The sequence below is a fragment of the Haliotis asinina genome, chromosome 12 (assembly GCF_037392515.1).
Source record: "Haliotis asinina isolate JCU_RB_2024 chromosome 12, JCU_Hal_asi_v2, whole genome shotgun sequence".
NCBI classification, from domain to species: domain Eukaryota; kingdom Metazoa; phylum Mollusca; class Gastropoda; order Lepetellida; family Haliotidae; genus Haliotis; species Haliotis asinina.
In genome coordinates, this window is record NC_090291.1 from 46,548,137 (window position 1) to 46,572,583 (window position 24,447).

Here is a 24,447-nt window from a genome sequence, read left to right on the forward strand (position 1 = left end):
GAAGTGATAGAAATTCAATCAAATTCCAACTTTTTCTTTCCATCATTTCTCAAAACAGTGCAAACAAGATGAGAAGCAATATCTCACTGTGAGGTTTAATTTGTGTTTTCTTTATTCATCTTCCACAGAACTGTGCGATTAGCCTTGGATGATATGTCTTCATAACTCAATAGCAAGTCACGGGGTTTGATGGGTATTACAGATTAACAAAACCTAATAAAATCATAATTGTTTATGTTAGTGTGACTCACACGTTAGTTTATTCCTTTTTGTTGCCTTGGCTGAGATAAATGAAAAAACATAGAAATGAGATTATTTACATGATTTAAACACAGGTTTGCATGAAGCCACAAAGACAAATTACCAGCAGACTACGAGTAAGTTCTCTGCTGAAAACTTACCTGCAATCAGCCAGCAGGTGAGATGTGTTGCCTAGAACTCCTCCACCATGCAGCACACCTTGGACAAACCCCCGCAGATGCTACCTGAAAACAGAATCATCATTTATCACAAATACATGTTCTATTTGATTCTCAACTGCCATCTTAAAGCATAGACATAACAAACAAAATCCTTTCATTTAGGGAAAATAAATAGATGAAACTCTTTCATATTATGATAGAGACATAATTTCAAATTTCTAGCTATAATTAATAAATATTTTTATTTTTCCTGCATGGCATTATTTGACCATGTAACTCAGTAACACTTTATATTTGGCAGACCCGTGAAGGTTCAGAGTAGATTAGGGCTTCAGCAACGCATGCTTGCCATAAAAGGCGACCATACTTGTCGTAAGAGGTGATAAATTGGATCGGGTGGCCAGGCTCGCTGACTTGGTTGACACGTGTCATCAGTTCCCATTTGTGCAGATCAATGCTCATGTTGTTGATCACTGGATTGTCTGGTCCGGACTTGATTATTTACAGACCACTGCCACATAGCTGGAATATTGCTGAGTACGGTGTAAAACTCAACTCACTCACTCATTCACTATATTTGGCAATACACTTTCTAAATAAAGAACAGATTCTAGTACATTTAAGTCCCAACCAGGATTCAAACCCACTTATTTAGACAGGTACACAAAGTCTATAGTCTTGACTACCAGCTGTCTGACTTCTATTATGTGGAAACTGTTGCAGATCAGTGTGATAGATGTCAGAGATGTGTATAGGTAAATAATATCTGTACACATCAGAGTATGTAATGCTGGTGCACTTGCAGCAGCAGCAAATATTGTGCTGACAATGGAGAGTATGCATGAGTAGTACAAAGTGCCCAATACTAGATAGAGCATCTATCAGTGTAGCATATCTTTCATACCAGAGTGCCTGTTCAGAATTAGAGAACCTATGGAGCAGAGTGAGTGAATGAGATTGATTTTACGTCATTTTTCGCAATATTCCAGCACTATCACAGCATGAGACACCTAAATGGACCTAAGAAGCAGAGAGTGCCCTAGAGCATCCATGTAAAGTATCTGACAAAGGCAACAAACAGAGTGCTTTCTCAGCGTGGAATGCCTGACAAACAGTGCAATCGAGTGCCCTAGCAGAGTGCCTGACAAGTCAAATTTTATGTCCCAGTAGACTTAGGCAAAATCATGGTGTAACATACACTCACAAAACCTAAAAACTGTTCAATAGATGCTAAGGCTGGCATCAATACACCATCCGTGATGAAGTATCAGAAGAGCATGAGGTTGCACTTATATATTATTCCCCATAGATAAGGGGGCCAATGGCCACATCTCACTCACAATCTGCTCCCCCCTCCAACCATCACCACAAAGGACGCCATACAGAGATGCGTTACTGTTGAAGTTTTAGATCAAATTAAAGTATTGCACAAACATTACCATATCAATTTTTCCCTTCCACTGCTCATTACTTCAGAATTCAGAAGTTATTTTGTAAAATATGCCAATCATTTTGAAAATCCCAGACTATCAAATTTCAGTTCAAGTACTCCTACCCAAGTGATGAATAAACCCCATCCTAGTGATCACCGGAGACTGTTTTGTAATAAAAGCAGCCGCAGGGCCTGTTCTAGCCACCTGTCGGAGCCATTACACATTCAAAAGCACATTACACAATTAATAAGGAACAAAATATTTCTGGGTACTGAGTTTGAAATCTCAGAGAGAAATGTCTACAAAGACATCAAAACTAGCCTTTCATCAGTTAATTTCAATACTTACATGGTCTACCAAAGATAAATTTAATAATAGTTAAGATCTGTGTACTATTTCCCTACAGCTGCCCCTGATGAATGTTTTTGTTACAACAAACTGGCCAATTTCACTTTCTCCTCATTCAATGTTCATATTCAAGGTGACATTTTCTTAAATGAAACAAAATCTAACCATTGAAACAACATACAATATGAATTATTAATTTATTCCCAAAGCAAATTGCTATTTTAGCAAACTTTGAATTATGAATTGCTTTCTAGAAACTAATTTGATTACATTGAAATAAGAAAACAAATTTCTTTTTTTTCAAAACAACTTCAATAAAGTATGCTTTTCATCTATAATTAATAAGTGCTCTTTTTCTTTTTATAACAGCAATTCCATTTGCAAAACCTCATTTGGGAAAAATAATTGAATTACAGAAATGAAATTGTTTCCTTTGAGACAGATAGATGCATCTTGTGGAATATGAAAACTAGAACACACTACAGAGGATTGACAAAGTCATTTTTTCATGAGCAAGCGATTTCAATGCTGTCATTTAATACCTTAAAAGACAAAAAGATCTTAATTTAGGTTTGTCTAAAATCAGAGTTTCAAACACTGCGGAATGTACAAATGATGAAACTAAGCTGTAGACATTCCATAATTTTAGAAATTATCATGAAAGATTATTTTCAAAATAATGAGACACATTTGAGACTCCAATTTTTGTTCACTCTTGATGAGACTTTTCACAGAACATCTTCCTCTTGACAGATGAAAATATTGATTTGATGGTAGTTTGATAAGTTGTGTAGAAATAACTCTTGCATGCCATCAAGATTTCTATTACAGCTATAACTCAAGCCTGTCATGATAAACAAATACAATGCCTTGAATATTTGCCATGTGCTTGTGACTGCTCACTTGCAGGAGCAGAAATAATTCCAGGAGGATAATATATGATTTAGATAAGAAATTGATGGATGAGATTTTCAATTTAATAAGGTAGTATTATGGCTCAATGAAACCATGATGAAGAAGGATTTAGGAGGTATGACAGGGGATCTCATTCCTATGATATTTGGGGATAGGTTATACTGCTTCAAGAATACAGTAATTAGTTTTTTAAGGTACATGCATGGTAAATGTCGCACAGTTAAGCCAAAAGTTGGTCAGCTGGTTATCAGGTTGACTTGAAGAAAAGTTTCTTTTACTGAATTTTAAAGAAAACCCTACACTTTATACTTTATACAATCTAAAAAGGAACTGTGGTTCACCTTGGTGAGCGAGTGAATTAGTTAAATTTTAAGCCGCACTCAGCAATATTCCAGCTATATGGTGGTGGTCTGTAAATAATCGAGTCTGGACCAGACAATCCAGTGATCTGCAGCATAAGCATCGATCTCTGAAATAAAAAACCAATGACGTGTGACCTGCACCCAATCCCATTAGTCACCTCTAACAACAAGCATGGGTTACTGAAGCCCAAACACTAACCCAAAACTTCGCAGGTCTCACCTTGGTACATAGGCAACAGTTTAAAATATCAACAGTGACAGAAACTTAAGAAACGTTGCATCAGTATGTAATCATCTGAAATGTTGTCCTCAGCAGAAGAACTTTACAGGCCACACTTCAGTTCCTTTGCAGTGTAGAAGTTTTACAGATTCCAAAAAGTAAATGATGCAACAGACACTTGTGAAATATACGTTACACACCATCTACATTGGTAAAATGGATTCCAAGGTGAAGTCTGATCGATCGATCGATCGATTGATTGATTGATTGATTTTAGGTTTATGCCACATTCAGTAAAATGACTGCAATATGGTGGTGCTCTGTAAATAATCAAGTCTGGACAAAACAATCCACTGATTGACTTCATGAGCATCAATCCATGCAGTTGGGATGCAACGAAAAGTCAGTGAGTCTGACCAGCAGATCCCGCTAGTCACCTCTTATGACAAACGAGGAATCACTCTGGTAAGGGATTTCTGGATTTTACCCATAGAAATACACTATATCCCATTAACAATTTAACATAGGGAGAAATTACCATTACATATGCATGTCTGTGCTAAGGAATAATACAGAAATATCCCATAGTTTCTTCTGAAAATTCCATTGTTCAGACTAAAGAAGACATTCACCTCCCAAACAACTCCCAAACCCCAACGTAATCCCTGCAAGCATGGGTTACTGAAAATCAAATCTTACCCAGATCATCACAGTTCCTGAGGGAAAGATGTTTACAAGCAATTTCTCACAGAAATAAGGAGCATGGGCCATGTACCCACATAAAAACCAAGTTAATACATCACAAGATGTAAATATGCTATTTTCTAACTGCTGTAACATACCAAAATCCATTACATTTTTATTTTTAAATGTTTAAATTTCAAGCTCCAAAAAACATGTAAGCGCAGAGGTGAATTAAAGGACAAAACACGAAATACAGAAAGAATACTAACACAGCTGAAACAAGTCTCAAACAGTATTACATTTTCTACAAAACTGAAAAATGTCAAGAATAGGTTTCTAAATATAACTGGCATGGTAGCCATTTGGAAAATTAGATTCAAACATCTCCAGCATATTGAGATGACATCAGAAACTTTAGAGAAGACGAATTCTACAACACACAACTACATACATAAAGGACAAACAGAAAATGAAATAATCTTCTTTGACTTTCAGTCAGGTAAGCCAGATATGACAAAACGTTTTGTTTGAACGACATCTTGTAATGTACTCTTCCCTGTGTTACAAGAGTGATAAACAGCTATTAAGCATGAGAAGACAGAGCTGACTTGTATATTTCAGTTTCTTTATTCTTTCAGTTTGGGCAATATGAAAAAAAGCATAATACTCAATATTGCATTATAAGAATAGAGAAGACTCAATATTGCAATATAAGAATAGAGAAGACTCAATATTGCATTATAAGAATAGAGAAGACTCAATATTACATTATAAGAATAGAGAAGATTCAATATTGCAATATAAGAATAGAGAAGACTCAATATTGCAATATAAGAATAGAGAAGACTCAATATTGCATTATAAGAATAGAGAAGACTCAATATTGCATTATAAGAATAGAGAAGATTCAATATTGCAATGTAAGAATAGAGAAGACTCAATATTGCAATATAAGAATAGAGAAGACTCAATATTGCATTATAAGAATAGAGAAGACTCAATATTGCAATATAAGAATAGAGAATTTTTAAGACTCAATATTGCATTATAAGAATAGAGAAGACTCAATATTTCAATATAAGAATAGAGAATTTTTAAGACTCAATATTGCATTATAAGAATAAAGACTCAATATTGCAATATAAGAATTTTTAAGACTCAATATTGCAATATAAGAATTTTTAAGACTCAATATTGCAATATAAGAATTTTTAAGACTCAATATTGCAATATAAGAATAGAGAAGACTCAATATTGCATTATAAGAATAGAGAAGAAGGAACATACAATTTCAGTCCACTGTCTTCAATTTTTCCCGAGTATTTCTGTTAAAAATTTCATTAGTTTTTGTAGGAATAATCTTAAATCAATCCTGACTCTGTCCCAATGTTTTCTTTAAGTTCTGTCTTCTGTCATTTGGCACTGTCACTGGTGATGCAACGCCATTTAAATTACAACATACATGAATAATGTACAAACACGACGATTCATCTGTCTGTCCATGATTTCTTTTGATCCTTCAGTCAAACTCACCCTGGGAGCACACTTCTAGCGACATCTGACAACAAGCCAGCGTGTATGAAGCTGACCAAACATGACCAACTCCAGGCCATTCAGCTCTCAACTGTTTCAAACTAATTAAAAATTATGTCTCCTCCTCTTGAGATGTTTTAAAATTCAATAAACTTGACATATCACATTTCCACCTGTCAATCAGGCTGTGATCCAATCAGAACAAGCATGTCTTCTCCAACTTTGCTAAGGACCCAAATCCCTTTAATTAGAAATTTAAAATAAGCCACAACCCTTTGAAGAAGAACCAAAAAGTAACATGAAGTCCCCAACCGGCTCATTAGAAGCAAAGAATGAAAAGATCTCATCCAAACTGCTAACAATCAGAACCCCGCTCTCAATCAAATGTGTTAATTCGAAAATGACAATTTTATCGTGGAGTGACCATCTTAGCATCATACGGGAGTTTTTTGTGTGTTATAGCGGGGATGATGCAAGCTCGGACACTTCCATTGCCATACTTTTCTTTGTGTGGAATAGCAATCTGCAGCACTCCAGCTTTATGAGGTCAGCTTGTTCATAACAGTCACATGACCCAGTGATTGATATCATGAGTGACATCCTACACCATCACGGAACAATGGTGTATGACCACAAAATACAATAACTCACATCTCATGTCGTAATAGACCTGTTCAAAACCACTGAATCACTGCACACGAAAATATTTATCTACCACATTTTTTGCTAAACTTGCATTTTGTCTATCAGTTTTTATCATTCATCCAAGTTAGCTTATTACATTTTAGACTACTGATGTATTCTTTTATTATCATCCACCAGAGATAGTTTGGTTGGGCAAAAATGAAGTTCTTTCATATTTATTGTTTGATAATCTGATTATTTCTTGAACAGAAAATGATAAAAACTGTAGCCTTAAGCATCACAGCTCAGAGGACATCTGCTATGACTGGAGACAGTGTCAGGAATCCTGACAGTGGCTTTGTTCTTCCCTCCCCTGACACAAGACAAAAGCATGAAGGACCCGATAATGTCAACTCAATCGTTTTTGAATTATTTTCAAGACTTTTTGAGTGGGTCATCGGCCACCTGGTATGAGACAACAGAACTATATGCAGTCAGTAAACACACAAATATTACATCCATGAAAATTCATGGCTGCTTTACATTTTTATAACTTTGATTTGCATCGGCAATTATTACAGAGAAAAATAGTTGATTATGCATTAACTGATTATCTGGCTGAGGAGCCCTGACCAGAGGACAGACAGAGGGCATTATAGCAACTTGACTGGGATTGGGACTGGCTGGAAACATAGCCTCCATGCGAATACTCATGGCCAGACATACGTCTGTACCAGGCATGTCACCATCGACATCGACATCAACATCGTCATCGCCGTCACCATTACTACCACCACTGCCACCACCACCACCACCACCACCACCACCATCCTCATCCTCATCATCATCATCATCATCATCAAAGACACCACCATAAGTCATCAACATCGTCATCGCCGTCACCATTACTACCACCACTGCCACCACCACCACCACCACCACCACCACCATCATCCTCCTCCTCCTCCTCCTCATCATCATCATCATCATCATCATCATCATCATCATCATCATCATCAAAGACACCACCATAAGTCATCAACATCGTCGACGGCATTATCATCATCATCACTATCATAAGAAATGTCACCATTACTTTCATGATGCAAATCACCACAAATTATGAAAAGACAAATAAATACATAATGAACGCTCCCGCATAAATGTAATATCAAAGAAATGATGCATTGCTGTAACATCAGAGAATCTGTATCTTGGCAACGCTGAAAATATCCTGTAACAGTGTAGCATGCAAGAGATGTTGTATCCAACTTGGAATACTCTTGAGATCTTTTTTTCGTAAGCATAACATCTGCGTCTTAATGTTTCAGGATTTGATATTTCCCAAACATATGATTCAGATGGAGGTGAGTCACGGTGACTTTGACTCTAACTATACATTGAGGTTGCGCAAGACAATAGGATGAAGAACTACATTGCCACCAAGATTCACGATAACACCACCAACAACATGGATAACATAAGATTGTGCTGTCTACAAGTGGTGAGATTGTGTTGTCTACTGGCAGTGTAAACAAGTGGGTGAGACTGTGTTGTCCACTGGCAGGTGAGATTTTGTCTACTGGCAGTGTAAACTAGTGGTGAGACTGTGTTGTCTACTGGTAGTTTGGAAAAGTGGTGAGCTCGAGACTGTGTTTTCTACTGGCAGTGTAAACAAAAGGGTGAAACTATTGTCTACAGGAAGTGTAAACAAGTGGGTGAAACATTGTTGTCTACTGGCAGTGTAAATAAAAGTGTGAAACTTGTTTACAGAAAGTGTAAACAAGTTGGTGAGACAATGTTGTCTACAGGCAGCGTGGACAAGTGGTGAAACTGACAGCTGTCTATTGGCAAAGTGGACAAGTAGGTTGGCAATCATGATCACTTATCCCGGCTGTTCCATTTGTGATGTCATGTGACAGGTATTCACCAACTGAATGGGAGTGACAAGTCTGTATGATGGGGGTTGATGGAATATCTTTGTGATCTTTTGGACCTGCAGAATAGCACTTAACCTAAAACACTGTCTCAACACCAAAGGAACTATCATGTTTATAAATGTGCATCACTTAAATTTAATGCTGTACTCAGCAATATTCAGCAATATTTACCGGTCTGTAAATAACAGTTTGGACCAGACAGTCCAAACTTCAACATCTTGAGCATTCATCTATGCTAACTGTGTCTGTTAGGTGTGCAACACACAAAAGATAAAAACTGCTTTTTTTTTCGACCAGACAAGCTTATAAAGTTAAAACACATCTCATCAGTCTGCATAAATGTAATTTTTCAAAATGCTATATTTAGTACCTGTTGCAACGTTATCATAAAACTTTGAAACAGCACAAAATCATGATAAGAAATAAAAAAATATATTGGAAATGGTAACATATTTAATTTGGATTTTTCAACCTGCAAAAAAAAGTTTTGGCCTTCCAATAATGTATGATCCAATTATCATAGAACTTCAAAGCACAACAAAAAATTATAAATCATAATAAGAAATCAAAATGAACGATGAAATATTCATAAATTTCTTAAAAATTTCAACCTACCCAACTAAGAAAAGGAAACCCTCGTGAAATGAATGGTCTAATTACACAATTACATGCCCATAATACACAATACACAGAACTGCAGTCATCATTATACCGACATACTAGTCAATGGCGAGGCAAGCCACATAATTATGTGTATGTGATTGTATGATTTGTGAAGTCTGTGACATGAAATAGTGTCTGAGTGTCTGTGTGCCCAGTGTATCCTTTCCCCCTTAATGGAAGGGTAGCCATTACCAGAGGCAGGTGGAGTTATAGCAATAACCACATCCCCCTTCTTTAACCCCCTTGTCAAGCTGACGATACAATACCCTCGATCTCAAACATACACTTAAAGTCTCCTACAAAAGAAAGCCGCCACGACCATTTATTGATCTTGATCTGATAAGAATGATCAAGATATCAGAGATATCCATTTAAATGTTTGACTAGCAACAGACATGGGTTATTTTTCACATTTTCAGATGTTTATAGGAGTTGTGAGCTTCAGTTATGCACATGACGTAATATCAGTGACTTCCACATGAAACCCTATTCGATAACAAACATGGTGGCCTGATGTATCACTACTGCAGAAACATAATACTGAATGACAAAGTTTTATAATCACCAAAAGCATGGCAGCAAAACAATAGCAGGAAGGTGAGTCTTTTATTTCAAGGAGACCAGAAAAAACTACATTACTATATTTGCAGCATTAGCCATGTTCACTCACTCACAAATATAGTCATTGTGAAATGGATGCTTCAGCCGTTAACCCACATCCCCATATAAATTTGGAGTTTATTTGGGAGGTATGTCTCAGCTTGACTTTTGAGTTTATTGACAAACCACTCAAAATCAACATCCAGTTCATTAACATGTAAATTTGGTCAACTACAGGATCAGCAACACATGTACGATCAACTGGGCCTTGACAGATAACGTCTGATATTTTCATTTGTTTCCAACAATGCCTTCAACACGTTCAAGCCAGTTGATGCACCAGGTTAAAAACTGTTTGGTTACAATTGTATATTTTGATTGTCAGTTAGATCATCTTGATCTGGTGCTGCCATTTTATTCCAAAGCAAAAGCAAGTGATGTGATTGGTGGAATCTGATTGCTTTAAGCAAAAGCGATGTGACTTGTAAGCCATTGGAAATCAGGCTTTTAGAGCCAGCTAATTTCCTTCTGAAAAACTTCAATCTCCTTACCAAACTAATGACTTGTATAAAGCGGTCACAATGTGCCAATGCATCACTTGGACATTCCAGAAGCCTGATACTTGGTTTGAATCCCAGTTGTATCCAACAGCACTTCCATGGGTTTCACAAAAGTAGGAAACATCCGAGACCAGCGTAACTTCAAGATGACACACCATGACATAGCAGGAATGCTAATCAGTTGGAGAGTGAGGGAGTTAAGATTTCAAGCCATATCGGCAATATTTCAGCCATATCATTACTAAAACTAGTTCTAAATGCATGATACATACATAAAATATACCGTACCTTAATTGACAAAATTAATACAATTAAAAACCTGGTAGACTTAAATTACAGGGTTACATCACATCCCTTCATCCATTGACGTTTATGTTGAGATTTAATTGACATAATTAATACAATTAAAAACCTGATAGACTTAAATTTACATCACAGGTTTTGGGAAATCAGATGGAGAGGTGAACCCAACTCACTATATCACAGCTGAGTAGGTTAGATGGCCAACTCTGTGTGCTGGCAATTTAATGACACAAAGAGTATATGGGAAGGATGGAACTCAACAAAAGTACTAGAATATGTACTTTACTGAGGAAGTGTAATCCCAAAAATGACATCTTACATTTGACTAGTTTCTAAATGGCATTGTGTATTACATATATAATATTACATTGAAATATTGATTTGAAACATTTGTATACCTTTGCATTGTGATGTCATGACAAAGTGACGTCATAACATAACTGTAATCACTTCTCCCTGAAGATAAAAGTGAAAGATATTGGAGAAAATCTGTCGTGTAATTATTTCTTCTTATATAGAGATAGAAAGAGAGATTCATTACACATTACTCATACATCGAGTGTTTGGGATCACCTGACAAATCCTTCAGTCTAAATGTCCATTAGAAAAGGAGTGTTGTTTCAATATTGATTGTACACACATGCTCTAAAAAAATTCCCGGTGTACTGAGTTTATTTAAACTCAGGCCCCCCTAAGTAACTGAAGGAATTATGGCAAATTTGAAGGAATTGCATCTCAAATGTAAACAAACGCAGCCCACTCATGCAACAAGTGCAGCTATATCTGCAGCTTAGCGGCAATAACATAAAAACAATGACCCTATCTCATACTAAAAGGGTGCTCCTTCCAGTGACGCCATGTTTTGATGTGTAAGTTTCAGGACGTGACTGACAAATCACGGAACGGAGCCGAGAAATCTCCAAACATGGCCGAGCGTGTTTCAAGTATTACCGACATTGCTTCCGATACGGCCATTGTGTTTATGTTATTACCGCTAAACTACCGATATCGCTGCAATTGTTTCACGAGTGGGCCGCGTTCTCTACATTTGAGATGCAATTCGTTCAAATTTGTCGCAATTCCTTACATTACTTAGGGGGGCCTGAAACTTGTGAAAGTAATTAAATCTTTCCATCAACCTCTTACAAAAAACCCTTCTCTTATCGGAAGACTGCCTCAAGAAACAGGGAATTACAATAGCGCTGAAGCTCACCTGGTCATGTACATCATGAGTGACAACGCCATCCTGGCATCACTTTCGCTATTATTTGTAGCACTTCAAACTTTCATGCCACCAGATTCACAGTCATTAAGTCATAAAATGGTGGGTTTTACGAGTGGAAAAAAGCATTTTTAATTTTGTGGTTTGTTTGAAAATTTAATCTTGAATGAGAGCATCATAACATACAAACTACAACCATCACAATCATGGCTAACATGCAAGGCTAGATGTTCCTCCCTTAACCACCAAGAAAGTTCTTATTCAAAGTTTTTGGTAGGTAGCTTTTGACAGCTGTGTATTCTCAAAATATCAAATTGTACCATTCCACTATATTTTAAAACAGAATTCCTCCAGTCAGAAAAATGAATATTTCACAGTTTATAAAACCATGATTTTATGAGTAAACATATGAGTACTATTTACTGTTCTGTTTGAGAGGACATCGATGATTACAATGCATTTTATCAATTATTATCAAAGAAATCAAAAGTTACACTTGTTCATTTGTTGTCAGATTTTTAAAATGTTTTATTAGTCAAATTCTGTAACAGAAACACAGTCATCTGTAAATGAAAAGTAGATACTGAATTCTGGGTGGGAGCTTCTTAATTAGGTCAGCATAAAAAACATGATAATATGTCATCTTAATATAATCTTGCTTCATTCAAGTGTTTAGAGACCTGCGAAGACCCGGGGTAGAACAGGTCTTCATCAACCCATGCTAGCCACTGAGCTGGGACGATTCATTGATGCACCGATACAATGCGGTACATATAAGTTTGATACAGCTATCGTATCGTCGACTGGTGTATTGACATAAAATGATATACAACTTTTTGTCAAAACAGTATTATCTGAAACGTGTTAAAGTACTCATCTACAGAAAAATACACAAGTATGATAACATTATTTGCCTTTTTTTCATAATAGTGTTATTGTTATACACAAATACCTTGAAAATTTAAATAAATCATTTTAAATCCTTATACTCTGTCATTCTTTCAAGGTGCATGCATCATGATATGTATTGAATCTCATGTAAAATACCCCAATATGTATAATTGTATTGTATCGTGATGTAGTGTATCATCCCAGCCCTACTAGCCGCAAAAGGCGACTATGCTTGTCGTAAGAAACGGGATTGGGTGGTCAGAATCATGTCATGTCATATTTGCATACATCAGTGTTCATTCTGTTGATTATTTACAGACCACCACCAAATAGCTGGAATATCGCTGAGAGCAGTATTAAAATAAAATCTCTCACTCAGTTGTTGGACCAGCTGAGCCAAGTTCAGTCACACCTGCTGATCTTGGACAAGCTCTGTAATATTTATCTGAGAGAAGCTGACTAAATATAGCACCATAACACAAAAGAACTGCACAATCTGTCATGGTATTGTTGTAAACCATATTTGAACACTAAGACTCAATAACTCATCACTTACTCAACCACAGAAGTGATCACGTTTATCTTTTTGTTGTGGATTGATAAACTATTTTGTTGTTCAACACAGATCTGGGTGAAATTCAAGCAATATGGAAATCTGTGAATAATCTGAATCTGGACCATTTAATCCAAAGGTGATTATCACAAGCATCAATTTAACCAAATAGGATACCACCTTATGTGATAAATCTGTGACATAGCCTAAGCATGTGATTTCTGAATGAACAATACATATATATTTCTGAACAGGCCAGTTCTTTGGGGAATTTACTCCACCCCGGAATCTGTACAGAGGTCACCTTTTACAAGAAGCACAGGTGGTGATGGCCCATTTTAACACAGAATCACCAGAAGTCACTTCTTGTGGCTGGCATGGTTTGCTGCAGGTCGATTTCAACACAGAATCACCAGAGGTCACTTCTTGTGGCTGGCATGGTTTGCTGCAGGTCGATTTCAACACAGAATCACCAGAAGTCACTTCTTGTGGCTGGCATGGTTTACTGCAGGCCGATTTCAACACAGAATCACCAGAAGTCACTTCTTGTGGCTGGCATGGTTTGCTGCAGGTCGATTTCAACACAGAATCACCAGAGGTCACTTCTTGTGGCTGGCATGGTTTGTTGCAGGCTGATCACCAGGAATGTTGTTTCCCCACCGATCAGCACAGGTTTCTTGTGACCAATTAGAATATGGGATTCACCATGGAGGTTTTTCCCCTAAATTAGCACAGGTTTCTGGAGACCAATTCAAATATGGGATCACAGTGTAGGGTTTTCCCCCAAAACAGCAAAGGTTTCTGGGAACCAATTCAAATATGGGATCACTATGTAAGTTATTTCCCCAAATCACCACAGGTTGCGGTACTTCGTTTTAGTGCATGAATGGATGCAACCTGATTGTGGTTGGTTTAAATAAGGTAAATAATAGTTGTATGATACGGAGGGACATAACAAATAATATCAACATTATGGAATGACATTTTGATTAAAATCAATAAACCAGATTATTAACGAAAATCCATGTTTTCAAAGAACATGTTTTATTGCTAGATAATCAAAGAACTGGATATAATTCAATATGAATTTGTTGACTTGCTATTTCTGAACACTGATCAGAAGAAGATGGTGAAGGAAGGTTGGTGGGTCAGCTTATGTATGGATTATACAATCTTGTACTGATTTTAAAGCTCAAGTTAGGACCTCAGCTTATCTATGGTAATATATGATCACTCCATTTCCTGTGAACAAGAATGTATCAGTATGACAAGAAATACAGCAACTTGTTGAGGTCCCACTACGCATGTGTAGTTACCTCTATGACATCACACATGACCATTGTGGGCGGTGGTGTAGTCTATTGGTGGTTGTTTATATATCAGTACTCATATCACAAAGATACATACCGATGCTAACTAGTTTCTTCAATTTCTGCTGAGCTACACACATAACAATCAGGCTGATGTTTCACCCTAAATTGTTTGTTATTGAATTGAATTGAATCATCCATTTTTCTTACTCCTATTTCTTAAATATATTTCGGGACTTAGCTTCGGATTTATACAGTATAAACATGAAAACAAAGGCTGGTGAAGAAGTAGAATAGCTAGGCCTGAATCTCCCCATTTTGACATAAGAACAAGTGTGGAGAAGAAGTATCCTTTAAAAGTTGATTCAAGTATGGGGAAAGTTTGGCCTATGACAAAATGTGACCGAGGAAGATTAATCCCAGGCGTAATAGTTTGGTCTACACCAAGTTTCCAGGGGGAGTGAGTGAATTTAGTTTTACACCGCACTCAGCAATATTCCAGCTATATGGCAGCGGTCTGTAAATAATCGAAACTGGACCAGACAATCCCATGACCAACAACATGAGCATCAATCTGCGCAATTGGGAATCGATGACATATGTCAACCAAGTCAGCGAGCCTGACCAGCCGATCCCGTTAGTCGCCTCTTACAACAAGCATAGTCGCCTTTTATGGCAAGCATGGGTTGCTGAAGGCCTATTCTACCCCCCCGGACCTTCACGGGTCGTTTCCAGGGGGAAGGTTTGGCCATCAGGAAAGGTTGGCTTAAGACACAAGGTTTGATTATTCCCCACATGGGTACAATATGTAAAGTCCATATCTGGTGTCCCTCACTTTCATATTGCTGGATTCTTGTTAAAGCGATGTGAAACAATACTCACCTATGGGTTATATATTACTGCACCATTACAACAGATAAAAAATGGCAAAATGGTGTTTTTTTATATTATAGTAGAAAGAGATAACGGCACTTGTGTCATGGGTATTTTTTTGCACCTCATTTCCAAATTTAGTGTTCATGAATGGTGTTTCAAAGTAATAGGGCACTGGTTCCTGTAAGTTTCACATTACTGTCTGACCCACTGAAAATTCACAGGACCCATAGAATAAAAGTTAAACATACATATCAGATTTAACATTTCCTATAATTCACACTGAAATTCTTTACAAACAAAAAATTAATAAACAGCAAATAATTGAGACATGTCACATATCACACTTCAGTCAAAATCACTATGAAAAAGGCCCATGGGTCGTAGATTTCCAGCAGACCATCAGCAAATATACGAATATTAACCGGATTTGTCAATACTGAATGTTCCATACCCACTTTTGAATATTCCAGACATTTTTTAAATAAAATATAGATTACAACTGACTGACACTCATACAGCCATCTCTTTCGGCTGAAGAAATTCAAGAGCTTCAAATTCAGAGACCCATCTCAAATTTCCCCCAAATTCCTCACTCCAGACAAACATACACAAGCAATGATGTTTACTCCAACACTGATCCTAATCACTTAATGAGGACAATTTCCCCATTTTACTTCCACTTTAAGACGATAATGAGGACAATAACAGCCTCCATCCAAATGGCCATTCTTAACTAGCAAGGACTGGTATTGTCCACTTGTTTTTGATCTCCTTGGCAACCAGATCACATTTCTTAAATGAAACCACAAAGTCAATTCTTTTTTGATTGTTTTTCATTTCTTTCCAAATTCTTCTAGGTCAATGGGCTGATTTGAAATCACCCCAAACAAAGAGCTAACTTGCTTTTATGACCCCAATTTGTAGCCCTTCATCTGCCAATTAATATTTCAATTCATCAAAAGTGACACAATAGTAGTTAAAATCGGCTCATCATCCATTACCACTGTCATCGGCCATTTTTCTTATTGCCCAACTCTGATTCAACCACCTGCCCACCCATTGACTTCCATTTAGTTCAAGCTTACGTCCCATTGGTTGATCAATGAGGTCATGACCTGCGACCTCCATGGGGTCAGGGCATCTCCCAGTTCTGCTGTCACTGTGCTGACAGTCAGCAAGGTTCAAGATGGGAGGAAACCAACAGAGTGTCATTAACTCAAATTGATTCTGACAAAGTGAAAATGCTTTGAACTGTTCAGCAGGGTCCTATGATAATGTTTATTTCAAACAGAGAATTAATTAGTTGCATTTACCCCAGGGAGTTAAACAAGGTGTTATCTAACACTACTCACGTACACAACCAGACACTCAGGCACATGATTGTTTTAATTTTGCTGAATTGTGACCATAAATTTTGCTATTATTATATGACAAACTTCTGCTATGGCCACTGGACAGGAATAAATAATATTTCCACTGGTGTTGTTTAATGAGCTTTATTATCTTTGGCATTAATTAATTAAATGTCAACATTGTTTAAAAACTTTGGCATCAATAAAAAAAACAAATATTCTCATTATATTCTGTGAAAGAATAATTATATACAGCTGAAGTGTGTATCATTTTTCCTCGATCACAACAGACACCACAGAATAATACACCAAAACACAAGATAACTTATGGCCCTCTTCTACAACAATGTTGGCGATATGGCTGTGTGCCAGTGTTTTAGTGAAATGGTCGTGTACCATGGTTTTAGTGAGGAGGCCGTCTCATGAATTCTCTGTGATATAGTTGTCTACCACAGTTTGAGATATGATGATAACAAGCTAGGAAACACTGTCTTTTTACAGTATTTCAGTCCCATCAGAGCGTGTCGGCCTTTTATCTGGGAAACAGTTTGTTCAACTATGCAACAAAAGTGGTTCCCTCTGGTGAAACCATATGGAACTACCATATTGTGGATGCTAAGCAACCAACTATCAAGGATTACAAATTAATCTTGGGTACAATTGGGTATGCAAAGATTGGCTTTTGTTTGGGATGGCAGTTTCAAGAGGACTTTAATCAAACTGTAAATGCCTCTTAAAATCTGGCAAAAGGAGGTAACAATATAGAGTTATTTACCAACTGGTAGGTAAATTCCGAGATACAGTGAAGTGATCTTGTGTGATCTTGGACAGCATGTTGGAATCACAATACCCTGACAAACACTTGTATATGTTTACATATCACAGACATCTTTTACCAATGATTCTGTTAATTTATGTATAAACACTTCAGTAATTGTAACACAAGATAAAAAAATCATCCTAACAGGAATCTTTCTGATATCTTGTCTTGAAAGGATTTATAACAATTGCTTAAATACAGATTATATAACTTGGTATATCTTGGTTAGTTAGTTAGCAAGCTGCTGATCAGTTCACACTGAAAACATAAGCAAAATATTGACTTAACAGTCAAAAATGCTCATCAAAATGTACCATGCATATTATATCTCAGAAATACATGTCTAATACCAATTTGCATATAATGGAATGAGATGACTCGCTCAATTTTTTCTTTCTGGAAACCACCAGTTGCATTGTCCTGTCATAAAAAATATTTTGTGCATGAAACACTTCATCCTGAATACCTAAGTATCTTTGTTCAGATAATAAGCTTGATAATGTGACTAGGTAACAATGTCTTATGCGGTGATTGTGGTGATTCTCTTATAAGCTTTATGTTGGTTGCTTAAGAAACAATGTTGGCTTGTGAAATGTTTCTTGTAGCAGACAAGAAGAGACTCTGGGAGTTACGTAACTACCCAGGATAAAACATTATGTTGGTCAATGATGTGTCAATGTACAGTGTTTAGTTGCAGAAGCAAGATGCTTGGGCAGTGTCAGAAGTTGTACAATACAGCATCGTTGTTTACATCAACATCAACTACACCAAATCTACATGACCATCTACACGACCATCAATACCAATGGAGACCTAGGTTAGAAGTGTTCTTCAGTAACCCCTACATGTCGTAAGAGGTGACTAACAGGAGCAAGTGGTCAGACTCGCTGACGTGGTTGACATGTCATATCTAATAGTGCTATTGATCACTGGATTGACATGAATATTTACAACCATATTGCTGAAATATTGCTGAGTGCAGTATAACACTACAACGAACATGATCATCAGGAAGGGCTACTGGTTGCAACATCAACAAAAGCTATTAGTGATCCAACCAAGGCTACAAGTGACCAAACCAAGGCTACAAGTGATCCAACCAAGGCTACAAGTGACCCAACCAAGGCTACAAGTGATCCGACCAAGGCTACAAGTGACCCAACCAAGGCTACAAGTGACTCAACCAAGGCTACAGGTGATCCAACCAAGGCTACAGGTGACCAAACCAAGGCTACAAGTGATCCAACCAAGGCTACAAGTGACCAAACCAAGGCTACAAGTGACCAAACCAAGGCTACAAGTGATCCAACCAAGGCTACAAGTGATCCAACCAAGGCTACAAGTGACCAAACCAAGGCTACAAGTGATCCAACCAAGGCTATAAGTGACCCAGCCAAGGCTACAAGTGATCCAACCAAGGCTACAAGTGATCCAACCAAGGCTACAAGTGACTCAACCAAGGCTACAAGTGACCCAACCAAGGCTACAAGTGACTCAACCAAGGCTACAAGTGACCCAACCAAGGCTACAAGTGATCCAACCAAGGCTACAAGTGATCCAACCAAGGCTACAAGTGATCCAACCAAGGCTATAAGTGACCCAACCAAGGCTACAAGTGATCCAACCAAGGCTACAAGTGATCCAACCAAGGCTACAAGTGACTCCACCAAGGCTACAAGTGACCAAACCAAGGCTACAAGTGATCCAACCAAGGCTACAAGTGACCAAACCAAGGCTACAAGTGACCAAACCAAGGCTACAAGTGATCCAACCAAGGCTACAAGAGACTCAACCAAGGCTACACGTGATCCAACCAAGGCTACAAGTGACTCAACCAAGGCTACAAGTGACTCAAACAAGGCTACAAGTGACTCAACCAAGGCTACAGGCTAAGTGACTATCAACAAGAACAACTGGTTACATGATGATCAACCAGGGCTGACAGTTAAATCTCTGGTTACAAGATTGTCCAACAACAACTACACATAACAAACAGCTGACCCTCCAATAGCTGCGGGTGACTGGTCAGTTACATGACTGTCCATCATGGCCTGGGCACAGAATGGCCATTGCAAGTAATCAAAAACAACATGAATTCACTGGCATAATGGCATGCTATTTCTAGCCCCTTCCTTCTGACAATAATCGGGCATCAGCACATGTACAACATGTTTATTGTCCTCCGTCTTCCATCAGCTGAAATTACAGCAATCATACCTCAGAAATACAAGATGAATTCTTGCATGAAACCAAACAATAATGCTAATGTTTCTATAAATCATAAGAATTAATTAAATTAATGGAGTAAAAACAATCAATCAACAGTACTCTAATTAATATCCCTGCTTTCCTCCATTGTGCTCCATCCATGGTGCTCATTTAGTGTAACTCGATCTTTCTGTCTGGAACTCTATCTCCAAACATGCCACTTTCCAGGATAACTGGAATTAACTTGCTTATACCCTTGGCTCTGTTTCCAAACATGAAACCATTTACCCAATAATGAGGGGTATCCTTTGCATTTCTCTCTTGCTGACTGATTAAGAAATTATGGGATTAGATAGGAACATTGAACCCAAAATCATGTTACATTGTTTCAATGGAACTGAATCAGAGAGTATATTTTTTAATCATCTTTCTATACATAGTCTACAACCACAAATCACGTTGTACCAACTGAAATACAAGCTATCCAATTACATTTTTAATATGTGGAGAAATTCCCATTACTTATCATGCTTATGCATGCTTAAAATAAGTAATAACATAGAAATATACCATGATTTCTTCTGAAAATCCCATTGTTCAGATTAAGGAAGAGATTTTCCCCATTGACCATTTGCTGCAGAGTGATCTCTGTTCAACAGTATACATATACAACCCTGAATAAATCACAAAATGCAGTTAATTTAGACCTGCTCAGAGGACCATATTTTACATAAAGTCAGCAGAAAAATGTAAATATTCTTAAATTGGAAGAATGAATTCTCCAACTTTTATTATGTAATATATATTATAGCTTTGCACAGATTACTTGTTTTCACTGGCCAGTCTCATAAAATATGACAATTTATTTCTACAAATTGCATTCCAAGGGGAAGTTTTTGGCAATCGTTGACAAACCTCTGATCCTTCAAAATAAGTAACTTCTGAAGCCCTTTTCCAAAGCACTAAGGTGATTGTAAGTTACTAAGATAAACTCAGTCCAGTGTTAAAGGTCACATGCAAGGTCACATGCAGATTCTAATACCTTTTGGTATGCACCAAAAGAAATCATCAAAAATACCAATTTAACCTATAAAGTTGAAAAAAACCCAGTGATGACGTGAATCCAGTAAAATCAGAGTCCAAATGATTCACTAATTTTTCCCCAGTAATGGGGGGGGAAAAGTGGTTTTAACAGCTGTGCTGTGCTGCACCCAGACACATGCGCAGTGAATAGGTTCATGGAGCTTGAAACAGTATGCATGCCCAGAGTATGAGGTTGTGAGCCATAGTCTAATTGTGCTTGTGTATACAAACAAGTAAATAATCTTCTCGTTATCTAAGAAACACATGAGTGTGATAAGCAGACTGTCACAGAGAAAATTCAATGTCTGGTTTATTGACATCTATATGTCTGCCTGCCTGTCTGCTAATGACAATATGCCATGCACATCTGCTATCATTAACCACATGCAATTTGAAATTAACACCTATCGGACTTATATGCCATGAACAGAGAGCCGGCTAAGTGTATCGGCAAATGAGCCAGCCAACGAAAATATTTCGTTACACTTGCGTGCACACCCAACAGCTCTGACTGAGTTCAGTATCCCGTGTCTTTCGGACATTTGATTTGCGATTGTACACTTATAATTTTGTTTATTTCATAATCAGCAATGCATATTATATCTAATACACGATATTTGTGTTTCAGTTATGTTTGAATTTTTGGTTGAATGTGACCTTTAAAGAAGCAGATTTGAGGTTAACCTCAGTAAGCTTGCTTCGTGAAAAGAGTCCCTGAGTCCCAGTATATGAGCCTGTGTTGACCATGAATGACCATCAAACAGTACCAATGCTTGCTGAAAAAGGGGTGTCTATCCAGACCCTCCAAGGACATCCATCACCAAACAGTACAATGCAATGTGTCTGACCATTCTATCAACACCGTGTAAGAGACAAATTATATGGAATGCCTCAGAGACTGAATTAACCTGATGTGGACTGTTTGAAAACCAACTGTAAGAAACAGATCTATCGCATAAACAAATACCATGATTAAAATGCATTTTCACTCGATAACCTATCCAATCATTCAAAATCTTTAAAGCCAGACTGAACACATAGTAGTTCAAAGGTATAAGTGTCTGTCAGTATGTCTGTGTATGCCAGTGTCCTTTAGTGTCTCTGTCAGAGTCTGTGCGCATTTATGTCCGTTAGTGTGTCTGTATGTGTATCTGTGGCTGTATGTGTGTCTGTCTCTGTATATGTGTCCGTATTAGCCTGCCTGTATCTGTATGTGTGCGTACATGTGTGTGTGTGTGTGCCTGCCTGTGCCTATCTGTGGCTGCCTGTGTCTGTCTGTGGCTGAATGTTTCATCTGTGTGTGCCTGCCTGTGTCTGTCTGTGGCTGAATGTTTCATCTGTGTGTGCCTGCCTGTGTCTATCTGTGGCTGCCTGTGCCTGTCTGTGGCTGAATGTTTCATCTGTGTGTGCCTGCCTGTGTCTATCTGTGGCTGCCTGTGTCTGTCTGTGGCTGAATGTTTCATCTGTGTGTGCCTGCCTGTGTCTGTCTGTGGCTGAATGTTTCATCTGTGTGTGCCTGCCTGTGTCTATCTGTGGCTGAATGTTTCATCTGTGTGTGCCTGCCTGTGTCTATCTGTGGCTGAATGTTTCATCTGTGTGTGCCTGCCTGTGTCTGTCTGTGGCTGAATGTTTCATCTGTGTGTGCCAGCCTGTGTCTGTCTGTGGCTGAATGTTTCATCTGTGTGTGCCTGCCTGTGTCTGTCTGTGGCTGAATGTTTCATCTGTGTGTGCCTGCCTGTGTCTATCTGTGCCTGAAGGTGTCGTCTCTAGTATGTGCATGCATGTCTCTGTGCCTGCCTGTGTCTGTCTCTGTGCCTGCCTGTGCCTGTCCATGTGCCTGCCTGTGTCTGTCTATGTGCCTGCCTGTGTCTGTCTATGTGCCTGCCTGTGTCTGTCTCTGTGCCTGCCTGTGCCTGTCTATGTGCCTGCCTGTGCCTGTCCATGTGTCTGCCTGTGTCTGTCTCTGTGCCTGCCTGTGCCTGTCTATGTGCCTGTCTATGTGCCTGCCTGTGTCTGTCTCTGTGCCTGCCTGTGCCTGTCCATGTGCCTGCCTGTGTCTGTCTATGTGCCTGCCTGTGTCTGTCTATGTGCCTGCCTGTGCCTGTCTATGTGCCTGCCTGTGTCTATGTGCCTGCCTGTGCCTGTCTGTGTCTGTCTCTGTGCCTGCCTGTGCCTGTCCATGTGTCTGCCTGTGTCTGTCTCTGTGCCTGCCTGTGCCTGTCTGTGTGTCTGCCTGTGCCTGCCTGTGTCTGTCTGTGCCTGCATGTGTCATCTGTATGTGCCTTCCTCTGTCTGCATGTACACCTGTACCTTATGTAACCTGACCCAGCAACACCCTACTCCAGCGACAGTGTTCAAGTTGAGTCCATGGTTCTCCTGGGCAAGTGTGCTGTCAATGAGTGAGGGGTAATGATTAATCATATGGCCTCAACTTGTTGCCAATTTCAAATCAGCACAGATATAATGTGTCAATAGAAACTTGTAAGTCAAACTGTTCATTCAACCCAACTGCTCTGCCTTTGGACTCACAGACATTGTTACAAATTACCCATAATTCCCAGCTTGCACTGATCACAGGTAATCAAACACAAAAATCAGCTCCCTGCAACTTCCAACTTCAGACATTGACAACACTTTGTGTGATAAGATATGAACGTATCTAACCCTATGCCCACCTGTCAATCAAGCATCAGCTGCTACCATGTGACAGGTGCTTGTTTCGTTACGATCTAGTCATGCTGGTGACAAAAAACAATACAAAGGCTCATCTGAAATTCAGCACTAAATCTGGTCAGACATACAATACAATCTTTATGTGAATTATTATAGACTTTTCACTGAAGATGTCACCATCTGACCATGCCAAAGTATAAAACATATTGTGATACATCATTCATTATAGAACACATAGCACGATATTTAAATAACAACATTTAAAGCACAATAGCTGGTTTCATATTTGAAAAATATTATTATAACATTTTAATCAATACTTATTTCAGGTAAAAAAAATTACTGCCAGTTACAAAAGACATGAGAAGAGAATTTATATGTTATCAACTATGAACAATGTTGAAATACAATAAAATATTTACCAAGTTGTTTAGAAAATAAAGGTCAGTCAAATTTTCTGACAAAGTAAATCGATATGGTGTAAGACTAAAAAGCTGTACTGGTTGAATATATGTCTAATGGATGATACACATAAGTCTCTTTTGTCACATCATACTGTCCAAGAAAATCCTTGTAGTTCATTTTGGTTCATCATTATACTCTGTGCCGCGACATTAGAATCATGTTGGTAGGTCATATCTCAAACAAACATATACACACAAACATAAGAGTGACACGTATTTATTAAGGCTCAAATTTTCTAAAAGTGTAAAGTATTTTTTTTGACTGTGCATCAATGTTTGGTGGATTATTTAAAGCTTCCATATCCTTGAAGGTCCTGGTTAGAAATAGAATATAGGCCTTCAGTAACCCATTCAGTAACCCATTCTTGCTGTAAGAGGCGACTAACAG

General features: G+C 38.0%; 2 protein-coding genes across 4 annotated transcripts in view; one reads left to right on the forward strand and one right to left on the reverse strand.

The window, feature by feature from the left end:
• Positions 1–24,447, reverse strand: part of LOC137258162 (TOX high mobility group box family member 4-like) — a 141,908-nt gene that overhangs the window by 102,111 nt on the left and 15,350 nt on the right. For all 3 annotated transcript variants that reach the window (XM_067795732.1, XM_067795733.1, XM_067795734.1), the window contains exon 2: positions 402–485. The gene's annotated coding sequence lies outside the window, so the exon portion shown is untranslated. The remainder of the gene's footprint in view (positions 1–401; positions 486–24,447) is intronic.
• On the forward strand, positions 13,602–19,524 carry LOC137257531 (polycystin-1-like protein 3). The gene is made up of 2 exons (XM_067794857.1): positions 13,602–13,871; positions 18,643–19,524. The coding sequence occupies exons 1-2, from the start codon at positions 13,602–13,604 to the stop codon at positions 19,522–19,524; spliced, it is 1,152 nt and encodes a 383-aa protein (XP_067650958.1).

Bases quoted from the DNA above. Each gene is read 5' to 3' on its own strand.
- LOC137257531 (XM_067794857.1), top strand. From the start codon at position 13,602: ATGGCCCATTTTAACACAGAATCACCAGAAGTCACTTCTTGTGGCTGG. The intron at 13,872-18,642 runs GTCACTTCTTGT...CATGATCATCAG, and splicing joins TCAACACAGAATCACCAGAG to GAAGGGCTACTGGTTGCAAC.